Source organism: Nannospalax galili, unplaced genomic scaffold, assembly GCF_000622305.1.
Source record: "Nannospalax galili isolate Female #2095 unplaced genomic scaffold, S.galili_v1.0 scaffold1255, whole genome shotgun sequence".
In the NCBI taxonomy this organism is placed as follows: domain Eukaryota; kingdom Metazoa; phylum Chordata; class Mammalia; order Rodentia; family Spalacidae; genus Nannospalax; species Nannospalax galili.
In genome coordinates this window covers 1,638,736-1,650,991 of record NW_008336359.1, presented here as the reverse complement: position 1 = coordinate 1,650,991, position 12,256 = coordinate 1,638,736, and the positions used below count along the sequence as shown (strand labels likewise).

General features: G+C 39.0%; 1 protein-coding gene across 5 annotated transcripts in view; it reads left to right on the top strand.

Annotated features, from left to right (window-relative positions):
* Ptbp3 (polypyrimidine tract binding protein 3) overlaps window positions 1-12,256 on the top strand; it is a 117,569-nt gene that overhangs the window by 74,452 nt on the left and 30,861 nt on the right. For all 5 annotated transcript variants that reach the window (XM_017797629.2, XM_017797628.2, XM_029562528.1 and 2 more), the window contains one exon: window positions 10,802-10,966. In XM_017797629.2, coding sequence (XP_017653118.1) covers window positions 10,802-10,966 — 165 coding nt within the window. The remainder of the gene's footprint in view (window positions 1-10,801; window positions 10,967-12,256) is intronic.

The window sequence follows — 12,256 nt, the reverse complement described above, 5'->3', positions numbered from 1 at the left end:
TGTGGTCTGATAGAACACATGGAATTATTTCAATCTTTTTGTATTTGCTGAGCTTTGTTCTGTGCCCCAGTATATGGTCGATTTTGGAGAAGGTTCCATGGGGTGCTGAGTAGAAAGTATGTCCTTTGGTGCTTGGGTGGAATACTCGGTAGATGTCTTTTAGGTCCATTTGATATGTGGTGTTGTTTAATTCAGATATTTCTCTGTTTATTCTTTGTCCAGTTGACCTGTCTAATGGAGACAGTGAGGTATTGAAGTCCCCTACTACTGAGTTGGGGTTAATCTGTGTCTTAAAGTCCTGTAGTGTTGTTTTTGTGAATTTGGGTGCACCAGAATTTGGTGCATATATGTTAAGGATTGTAATATGTTCTTGCGTTTATTGTTCCTTTGATCAGAATGAAGTGGCCCTCTTTATCTCTTCTGATTAGTTTTAGTTTAAAGTCTATTTTGTCAGATGTTAGAATTGCAACACCTGCTTTTTTCTTAGTGCCATTTGCTTGGTATATTGTCTTCCATCATTTCACCTTAAGATAGTGCCTGTCTTTGAAAGTGAGATTAGTTTCCTGCAGACAAGAAAAAGATGGGTTTTGTTTCTTAATCCTTTCACCTAGTCTGTGTCTTTTGACTGGGGAGTTCAGTCCATTAATATTTAAAGTTATAAAGATATGTATTGAATCCTCTCATTTTTATTTCTGTTTATACTCTTGATATAGCTGTACTTTTCCACAGTTAAACTTTTGTTGAATTTCTGTCCACAACCCTTTGACTATAATCATTCCTTTCTTCAGCTCAAATCATTCCTTTCTTCAGCTCTTTCTATTGCTTCCAGAACTCTCTGAAGGGTTGGTTTTTATGGACATGAATTCCTTCAGCCTATATGTCATGGATGATTTTTCTTTCCTCTTCTACTATAATAGACATTTTGGCTGGGTATAGTAATCTGGGTTGGCATCTCTGGTCATTTAAAACTGGGAATAGGGCCGGGTGTGGTGGCACACACCTTTAATCCCAGCACTCACTAGGGAGGCAGAGGCAGGCGGATCTCAGAGTTCAAGGCCATCCTCGTCTACATAGGGAGCTCCAGGATAGCTGGGGCTACAGAAAGACTCTGTTTCAAAAAGACCAAAAAAAAAAAAAACCCCAAACTGGGAATACTTTTGTCTAGGCTCTTCTGACTTTCATAGTTTGCACTGAAAAGTCAGCTGTAATCCTAATGGGTTTTCCTTTATATATGACTTGTTGTTTCTCTTTTGCAGCTTTCAGTATTGTCTCTTTGTTCTGTACGCTTAGTGTTTTTACTAAGATGTGCCGTGGAGAGTTTCTTTTCTGGTCCTGTCTGTTTGGTCTTCTCTATACTTCTTGTATTTGTATGAGCATGTCTTTCTGGGAAATTTTGGGAAATTTTCTTCTACAGCTTTCACGATTCTGTTGAAGATCTGGTCCATGCCATTGTCTTGGGATTCTTCTCCTTCCTGTATGCCTATGATTTGTAAGTTTGGTCTTTTAATAGTGTCACACAATTCCTGCATATTCCATTCTTGTGATTTCTTAACTTTTTCATAGTCTGCTTGAGTGGTCTAGTTTGTCCACTTTATCTTCCAGTCTTGATTATTTTGTTTTCCACTTCATTCCTCATATTGGTGAAGCTTTCTCCTGTTGTTTCTAATTGACTTACTGTGTATTTCATTTCCTTCTTCATTTCAGCCTGAGTATTCTTCAATATTTCTATGTCTTTTCTGAATTCATTCACAAGTTTATCCCTGTCTTCCTTTTGTTCTTTGATTTTTTTTGTGTGTGAATTTTTGTGAATTCTTTTATCATGTTGATGGTAGGAATTATAATTCTTTTGAGTTCCATGTCCTGCATATCTCTAGGGGGTTCTCATTGTACTCCTCTAGAGGACTATTAGTATTTGGTGGTGATATGTTATTTTTGGTTTTTTATGTTATTATTTTTTCTCTGTGATTTTTGACATGTGAATTTTTCTTGTAGTTTCTGATTCTTGTGTGAGACTCAGGTCTTCGAGTTTAGGTCTGCTTCTTTTTGTAAACTTTATGTGCTTTTGTGGTTTACTTTTTGGGTATGAAAAGCTGGTTCATCCAAGCTTTCGGTTCTCTCTTTTGATTTTATATTGGAGTGGCCAGATTGCTTTTGTCTTCAGGAGTTCCCACAGAGGCCCAAGTCAGATGAGGATCAGATGTTCTCAGTCTTTCTCCTAAGGTCTGGATCCCTCCAGGAAAGATTTTGGCCTCAGGAATTTGGGGTTTGGACTGGCCTTGGAGCAGGGCCCAGGAAAGATACTGGCCTCAGGCAGCTGGTGGCCTTGACACTCAGAGATGTAAAGGGAGATTGGGGTGGGAAGAGGCTCCAAGGGCTTTTGGGGACTGCATTGAGGAGCTGTGTTGGTCTGGATGCAAAATATCAGGAAGCCAAAAGGTCAGCCCCTGTGTCCAGAAAAGAGGCTGTCGTGTTGTGCAGCCCAGTGAATCAGAGGGAGGTGAGCACAGGACCAGGCCCAGAGAGCTCCAGGGGACCTCGAGAAGGAACTGGGTTCCTCTGAATGCTAGGGATCAGGAAGCAGTGGTGTTCCCAGGCGGAGAGGTCAGCTCCAGGGTCCAGGAAAGAGACTGGAAGGTTGTGCAGCCCAGGGAAGCAGAGAGAGGTGAGGGGGGGACCAGGCCCAGAGAGCTCGTGGGGACAGCAAGAAGGAACTGGGTTGGTCTGGATGCAAAGGATCAGGAAGCAGTGGTGGTTTTCCCTGTGTCTGGGGGTGCAAGACAAGGAGTGGGACAGGACCCAGGCTAGGAGGAGAGATGGGTGGGGGAGATGGGAGGGTGAATGAGACTGGGGGAGTCAAGGCATGGAGGGCATGATCAACTTACCTAGAGAGAGGCCAGTTGGTCAGGTCCTGAAGCCCCAGGGAAGCAGAGGGAAGTCTGAACCACCTCTTTAACCTTAACTTCCTCACACTTTAAAACATTTTTTAATTAAAAAATATATATATATATTTTATTATTTTTATGTGTATGAGTGTATTGCCTGCATGTATATGAGTGCACCTGTGTCGTGCTATGCTGGGGAAGCCAGAAGAGGGCGTCATATTATCCTGGAACTGGAGTTAAGGATGGTTCGTAGCCACCATGTGGGTCCTGGTAATCAAACCCTGGTCCTGTGTAAGAGCAGTAAGTCAGTGCTCTTAAACCACTGAGCCATATCTCCAGCCTCCCCCCCTTAAAGAATACTTTATTTTTTTATTTTTGATTTGTTTTTATTATTTTAAAAATATTTTATGTGAATGAATGTATTGCCTGTATGTATGTATGTGCACCCAGGTTAAGCAATGCCTGGGGAGGTCAGAAGAAAGCGTTACGGATGGTTAGCCTCCAGGTGAGTGCTGGCAGTTGAACCCGAGTCCTCTGTAAGAACAGCTAGTGCTCTTAACCGCTGAGCCAGCTCTCTAGCCCATGGGGAGTTTTTCTTGTTATTTGAAACAGGCTCTCCCTGTAGCCCCAACTGACCTAGAACTTGCTGTGCAGACCAGGCCAGCCTTGATCTCACCGAGAGCTGCCTGCTTCTGCCACTGCCCCGGGTGCTGAGATTAAAGGAGTATACCAACACATCCGGCTCTTTATGTAGTGTTTTTATTATCATTATTATTGTTGTTATTATTATTTTATGTGTATGAGTGTATTTCCTGCGTGTGTGTATATGTGCACCTGGGTTGTGCAGTGCTTGCAGAAGTCAAAAGAGGGTGTTGGATCCCCTGGAAATGGAGTTACTGATGGTTGTTAGGTGCCATGTAAGTGCTGGGCACCAATCCCGGGTCCTCTGCAAGAGCAGTCAAGCCTCTTAACCACTGAGCCGTCTCTCTAGCCCGTTTCCTAACTTTTGATACCATGAACAGACCTAGCACAACATGGTTTAAACAAAGAATTAAAAACTCTTTAAATACTTTTATACTTGTTTTTGATAAACGTCGTCCTTTTTTTTTTTCTTTCAATTGGGAATTTTTTGTATGTAGAGAATAAAGGTAGGAGTTCCTACTGTAGGAGATAAGTTTCCCCTGGATTTAAAAAAAAAAATAACCACATACTAATCTACTGATGTGAAACTTAAGCTTATCAGTATCCTAGTTTTCCGTGCATGTTTTGTGCATGCTTGCAATATGCACTGATGCACACTTAATAGCCCGTGTATCTGTTCTGCTTGCACACCTTGAACTGTGCTCTTGACTCTACTGCTCACATGGCAAGTACTCTCAGGTCTTTACCTTTTGAGTTCAACCCTGCTTCAGTGTGCATTGTAGCTTATTCTATAGTATAACTGAATATTGTCCCTTCAGAAGTTAGCTGTTTACATTTCTTACTTCTCTAGATACATTTTCGAATTAATTTGGTAGCACCTGCTATCTAAAAATAGATAAATCAGTAACCAGGGTTGGAATTGGGTCGATTCTATAAATTAATTTGGGAATAATTAACATATTCTCTGATCTGTTAGAGAAGGAAGTTCTATTTTGGTTGTTTCTTATGCCTTTCAGTAGAATTTAAAATTTTTCTTCATGTAAATCTTACAATTTTCTCATTAGTATGATTCCGAAGTATGTTAATATAAATCTTATAGAAGAAAAAATAATTTAATAAAACCTGAAAGATTGGATTATCCCAAAGGAAAACAGTGAGAAATCATAGTTGCTTGGCAACCAGCCACCCAAATGACCTAGTTTATTCTTAGATAGCCTTGATTTCTTCCCAGTACTCTTTCCTTTTTGTTACTTTCTCTGCAGTTTTCATGCATTGATGTTTAATAAAATGTTTTTATTCCACACTCTATACCAAACATTAAGTGAAAATTTAAAATATCCCCGTGTGTGTGTGAAATATCTTTCTATTGTGACAGACCTAGGAAGCTAACAGAGTGTTTCTTTCTGTTTTGTTCTCTGAATAACAAAGTATCCTAAAGCATTTACATGGCTTTTTTTCCTTCAGCTCACAGATGTAATTGTCAAAGGGTCAAGTCCAAATGAAATGTTTTAGTCTTGATTTAAAGGAGAATTAGAATTACAAAATTTCAGTTGTGTTATAAGTTAAAAAATTTGAGTCATCTTAATAGCAGTTCTTATTGTTAGAGGTTTTTTTGACTTTGTAGTTTATGAATCTACGGAAATGACTTTGTAAGAATTTTACGTTTAAAATGTTCTTAAAATGATTATTAAACTTAATACTTTGAGATCAGAACTTTTACTGTTTGCCAATTTCCATGTTTTTTACTTTAGACATGCCCTCTTCACATTACCTTTTGTTTTTTAAAACTATTTTTGTTGAATTTTTGTGCATTTCATACATCTTGATCATATTTAGACCCCTTTCCCTATCTGCACCCCCTTATACTCCCCTCCCACCAAATTTCATGCATTCTGTCATATATGTTAAGGCCTATCAAATCAAGTTTATGTCCCTAGATATCCCTCACTGTGAGTTCATCCCCTGGAACCTGGTCAGCCTGGTCATCACTCCCTTAAAGAACACAAACTTCTTCCTCACCCAGCAGTGATTAGCTGCCAGTAGTTCCTTAGCTAAGGTTGGGGCTCCTTATTCATTTCCCCAGTTGTATGCTCATTTTTTTTTTTATGGTTTGAGTTTGCGTGGGTCTTGTGCAACATTGCTGTAAGTTCATATGAGCAAGTTCCCAGAAGCCTGGAAAACTGTTATTTTGTTTTTTGAAGCTGTGTTTCACTATGTTGCTTGTTTGCCTTGAACTCATTTAATAGTACAGGCTGTCCTTCAGCTCATGATCTCCTGTCTCAGTTTCTACTGTTTTCCTTTATTAATAGTATAATCATTCCAGAGAGTTTATTGCCCAAATGTTTAAAACTCACCTTCCAAAATAGTTTTATTCAACATATCTTTTACCATCAGATGCATTTTTATCCTCAAAACTCTTGTTTATTTTGTTTAATTACAAGTTGCCACTAAGAGTCATGTGTGGTGGTATATGCACCTTTAATTCTAGTATTTGGGAGACAGCCAGGCAGATCTCTGTGGGATCTAGTACAGCCTGGTCTGCATAGGAAATTCCAGGCCAGCTGGGGCTACACCAAGACCCTGTCTCAAACAAAAGTTCTTTTCTTCATTTTCTCCCCCCCCCCCAATTTCTTTCTTTACTTTTGCCTCTCTTTCCTCCTCTCACAGAGTCTTGCTAATGGATTCCATGTTTCCCTCCAATTTATAATCCTCATATCTCATCCTTTGATGTACTGAGATTTCAGGCGTTTATCATCATATCCTACTTCTCAGAAGCATATTTTGCATGTCTGTTACAAAGAAAACTTTTGAATCAGTGATCTGTGAGTACTAGAGCATACTATATTGAAAGCTCTAAGTGATTAGGATAGTATACAGCACAATTTCTCAGATTTTTGTGCTCTGGTATCTTGTATGTCAAGGAGGAAAGGGTGAAGAAAAATAATAGTAACAGTACTAGCAACCACTTATGTAAAATTATTAAATTGAAATTAATAGAATTATTATTGACATAGTGAAGTAAAAGAATTTAGTGAGATTGTTTCTCTTTAGTTGTACATGCTTTTGATATTTTATTATTTTCTAAGAAGAATAGGAGTTTTTACATGTAACAACTCACTATGATGGTGTCTTTTCCCAGATCCTTTAGATTATAATGCCCAATACAGCAGTAATGATCTCCATGAAACTAATTTAAAATTCAGCTCCCCACTTGAAGTGTTCATAAGCTACCTGTGGCTGGTAGCTGTCATATTGGGCAATGTAAAATCCAGACATGATCATAGGAATCTGTCAGTCCTTTTTGATTGATTGACAACTCCCCCCCTCACACACACACCAATTTTGAATTCAAAATGGAAGTCTGAATAAACTTTTTAAACTTATGAAAACAATACTTTTCTTATTTTCTAATGATCTCCCACCAGCCATCAATTGCCAAAAGTTTGTTGGGTTGAGTTGGGATCTCTTACCCAATTCTGCATGCTTGTGGCATTTTTGTCTAGTTTGAGCTTGTTTAGGATTTGTGCATGTTTTCACTACTGCTCCGAGTTCATAGGCATAACTGAGAGTTGGAAGACTCTTGTTTTCTTGTGGTCATCCCTCTGACTTTTACAATCTTTCTGCTTTCTCTTCCACAATGATCTCTTAGCTTTGGGAGGTTTGAAGTATCCTAACCAGGGATAAGCATTCTGTAGCCTCTTGTTCTCTGCTCGTTGGCCAATTTCGGGTTTCTGTGTTAATCACTGTCTGTTGCACGAGGAAACTTCTCTGGTGAGTTGAGAGATGCATTCATCCTATGTATAGAGGTTGCATTGAAGTTGTGTCACTTAGGGTTAAGTGTCTCATAGACACTGACCAGTTTTGGAACTCTGTAAAAGTCTCCATCTGTTGCAAAGAGAAGCTTCTTTGATGAGAGGTGAAAGATATATTTATATATATAACGATGTATATGTAGAATATAGTAAGAAATTATGTTGGTCTAGGGATGTGGCAGAAGTAGGATTTACTAGGATCTATGAGCTCTCTAGCCAAACAGTACCAACATGAGTTTCTTCCCATTGAGTGGGCCTTAATTCCAATTAAACAGCTATTGATTACCCCCAAGATAAAGGTGCCAGTATTACACCAATAGCAATAGTTTGTTGGGCCAGTCATTGTTGTTTGTTAGGCTTTATAACCGGGTATGACTATTGATGGTTTCCTCCCTTGGCAACTTGATACCTCTGATGCTATGAGAGCTAGTCTTCAGGGAGGAAACTTCCAGGTCAGTTCTAGCTCAGTTGCTCGAAGTCCTGTGTCTGAAGTGTGGCCTGTCTGTAGCAATAAGGTCTTATCTTCCAAGTTCTGGGAGGCAGTCAAAGGCTGTGGTAATAGCCTATGTTAATTTTGGGAGTCTTGGAGACTACCCTGGCCAACAACTCAAAAGAACGTTTTTCTTGTTATGTAATCTCCAGCTATACATACCAACTCATGTAGAGGTATTATGTGTGTAATTCTTTAGTAGTTTTTTGGATTAATATCATTCCCTCTGGTTTTCTTATACCAGCTAGGCATTATTTATCTTTCTTCACTCCTCCTGTATAACACTTGCTAATCCATCCCCAGTTAAAGTACTCTCTTTCCCCCATTTCCATCCTTAATAATATCTGCCTCCTACCAGTTCTTGTATTATCTGACATACAAAAATCTATTTGGCATAAATCTACCACTGAAATGTTTGTAGACAAGCAGTTTTTAAAAGGATGGTGCTCAGTTCAGCACATACACTAAAATTGGACCCAATATAGAGATTAATGTGACCTTTGCACAAGGGTAATATGAAAATTTGTAACATTTCATATATTAAAATAAGATTTCCTGTAATTTGAAGAATATATTAAGTGCTTAAAACAGAAAAAGAATATATACAAAACAAATATAAAAGTGGAATTTGTTAAAATTGTTAACCTACAGGAAATAAAGGCTTTCAAGTTTCAGAAAGGTACTTACTTTAATAAAATTAATTATAACAATGATTTTTAAAAAAAAAAAAACCAAAAAGTCTCACATACTTACCTCAGGAATAGCATGTTTGCCCAGTATGCAGGAGGCCCTGAGTTCAATCTTACTGCTCCTCCAGAGAAAAAGAGAGAGAGAGAGAGAAAAGACAGAGAAAGATTGATTGATTTCAGCCAAATACATACTCCATTTTTGTTGACGGTCATGTCTTTAACAGTGTTGAAAAATGCCGGCTTTTTATTTCCTAGAACGTCCCTCAGTTTGACTTTATCTTATTTTTCCTTGTAATTCAATTCAAGATATGTGTCTTTGACAAATATACCCAAAATTTCAGTTTATTCCAGTACTGATGATAGGCTCTTTGATCATCTGATTAGATTCATGTTTGCAGGAATCTTTACTGTGCCGAGTGTAGTTCTCCCTCTGGATTCATGGAATTGTGTTTGGTTGCTTCTAGGGTCCTTATTCCAAAATCAAGGATGCATATGTCATTTCAGTACAACAGTGTAATATGTGCATATCACTTACACACATGATCTTACATGCTTAAATCTCTAGATTATGCCAGGCTTGGTGGTACATGCCTTTAATCCCAGCACTCAGGAGGCAGAGGCAGGTGGATCTCTGTGAGTTCAAGGCCAGCCTGGTCTACATAGTGAGTTCCAGGACAGCTGGGGCTACAGGGAGACCCTGTCTCAAAAAGACCAAAAAATATATATATTAATATATATTAATACCTAAAGCAACATAAATGTTCTATAAATAGTAGTTATACTGCCAGTTGTAGTGGTATACCCTTGTAATCCCAGCACACAGATGATAAGTTCCAGGCCAGCCTAAGCTACATAATAGCGAGATTCAGTCTCCCCTGACCCCTCCTCAAAAAGAATTATTATATTTTATTGTTCAAGGTATAATGACAAGGAAAAAAAATCTGTATGTTCAGTATAGAAGAAAGTCTGTTTTTTCCCCCCAAATGTTTTTGGTCTATGTTTAGATGTGCCTGCAGATATTGAGAGCCCAACTTGCCCTAAACAGGAAAAGAAAAATCTACTTTGTGGGCAGCCATTTTAAGACATTATAAATGGTAATTCTTTATTGGGGGCGGGGTCTTTTAAGACAGGGAGATCCTATAGCCCCAGCTGGAACTCACTATGTAAACCAGTCTGGCCTTGAACTCACAGAGATCCACCTAGCTCTGCCTCCCAAATGTTGGAATTAAAGGTGTGTATCACCATGCCTGGCTGTTTGTTTTTTAAGGAACAGTCTTATATGTCTCAAGCTAGCTTCAATCTTGAGAGCCTCCTAAGTGCTGGGATTATAGGCATGCCCCTACCACACCTAAATCCTCACTATTTTTTAAAAAATTAGTAAAGCCGAGTATACCTTTAATCCCAGTGCTTGGGAGGTAGAGGCTGGCAGATCTCTGTGAGTTCAAGGCCAGCCTGGTGTACATAGTGAATTCCAGGAAAGCTAGGCCTATAGGGAGATCCTGTCTCAAAAAAAAACAAAAAGAAAAGAAAGTAACTGGGCATGGTGATGCACATCTTTAGTCCCAGCACTTGGGAAGTAGAGGCAGGCTGATCTCTGTGAGTTCAGGGCCAGCCTGGTATACATAGCAAGGTCCAGGTCAGCCAGGGCTACACGGAGATCCTGTCTCAAAAAGACCAAAAGGAAAAAATTAGAAAGTAAAAGTCATGGCCAGATTCCCTCTCCCCCCTCCACATATGTATGTATACACACCACACTTAACTTACGGTGGGTAAATGCGGAGGCCAGAGGAAAGCCTAGAATGTTGTTCTTTAGTCACTGCCCATCTTCTTTTGAGCACACCAAGATTAGAGTAGGTTAGCCTGTCTCTGCCTCCCAAATCCTGGGACTATAAGTACATAGTACTGCTTTTAACTTTTTTACATGGGGTGTATAATAAATACTTTAGTGACTGAGTCATCTCCCTAGCCCCATGTTATTTTTTGGTTTTTGGGTTTTTTTTTAACTTTTCGTGTAAACTTAAAGCAACTTTCTTAGCTATTGTTTTGGTTTTGGGTTTTTTTTTTTTTAACTTTTCGTGTAAACTTAAAGCAACTTTCTTAGCTATTGTATTACTGTGACTAAAAGGTAACTTGCCTGACTATAAGGTTAAGATTTATGCATCCAGATCAGATGAGAGTGTTTATCTTTTTAATTTAACTATTCATGTGTTTTTTGTCATCTTTGTTTTAGGATTCATACAGTATTTCTGTGTTATTAAAAGCATTGGTTTTTGCATTGTTCTCTAGAGAGCCCAAGCTGCACTTCAGGCTGTCAGTGCTGCCCAGTCAGGAAACCTGGCCCTTCCTGGAGCTCCTTCTAATGAAGGCACAGTGCTACCTGGGCAAAGCCCTGTGCTCCGAATAATTATTGAAAACCTCTTTTACCCTGTCACCCTGGAAGTTCTTCATCAGGTAAGGAGTAATACTCTTCTGACCACAGGATCAAATGTGGCCTCTTTAGCTTTTGATATTCAATGCCTATGTTCTTTAGATTATTATTTGGTTGATAAAACTTTTTTTTTTGTCTTTTAGAGACAGGGTCTCCCTGTAGCCCCAGCTGTCCTGGAACTCACTGTGTAGACCAGGCTGGCCTCAAACTCACAGAGATCCGCCTGCCTCTGCCTCCCGAGTGCTGGGATTAAAGGTGTGCGCCACCACGCCCAGCTTGATATACTTTTTTAAATAATAAATATTTACCATCCTGTTTCATAGAAGAAATCGTATCAATTAAAGATATTTTTTGATGGCCTCCTTTTTCTAATTTGAATTCTTGATTTCAAAAGAAGGCCAGGTGTAGTGGTGGTACATCCTTTAATCCCAGCACTCAGTAGTCAGAGGCAAATGGATCTGTGAGATGGAGGCCAGCCTGGTCTATATAGCGAGTGAGTTCCAGGCCAACTGAGGCTATAGGAAGACCCTGTCTCAAAAAGACCAAAGGGGGGCGGGGGGGATAAGAGTGGAGTGGCAGGGCTTGGGGTATAACTGAGTGGTAGAACATGTAGCCTGAAGAACTTTCTATGCATGAGGTCTTAGGTTCGATCCCTAGTACCAGTAATTGTAGTAATACCCAACACTGGTTGGGGGAATAGTAAGAAATTCCCATTTTAACCTGGTGTGGTGGCACAAAACTATAATCCTAGTTCTGGGAAGGCAGAGATAGAAGGAAATTATTTTGGACTTTGTTTTGTTGTTGTTTTGTTTTTTGAAACAGGATCTTGTTTTATAGTCCTGGCTGGTCTGTAACTTTCTGTATGGACCAAACTGGTCATTTTCTTTTTCCCAAACTGGTTTTTAAAATCACAGAAATTCACCTACCTCTTCCCCCTGAGTATTGGAAATACAGCATAATTTTTAAATAGCTAAGCATGAAAAATGAAGAAAGAATAGTATCCTACATAAATCCTAGGTAACAGTTGTTCCATGTCACAGTAGAGTACAATTAATTTTTTTCAGTTGACCCCCTGTTACATTTCAGTATTTTGGGTTTAAAAATTCTAAAGGGGTGCCAGTAACCTTCCCCCATCACATATTAAGCCCACTATCTAGCACATGCTAAGCAGGTACTCTGTTATTTAATAACAAGCATTTTAAACTCTTATATGTCAGGAATTGTACTTAATGATACAGAAAGGATTAAGACGATATATTCTTCAAGGAGCTTTTATCTAACCTTAGCTTGAGTAAAATTTCTAGGAATATTGA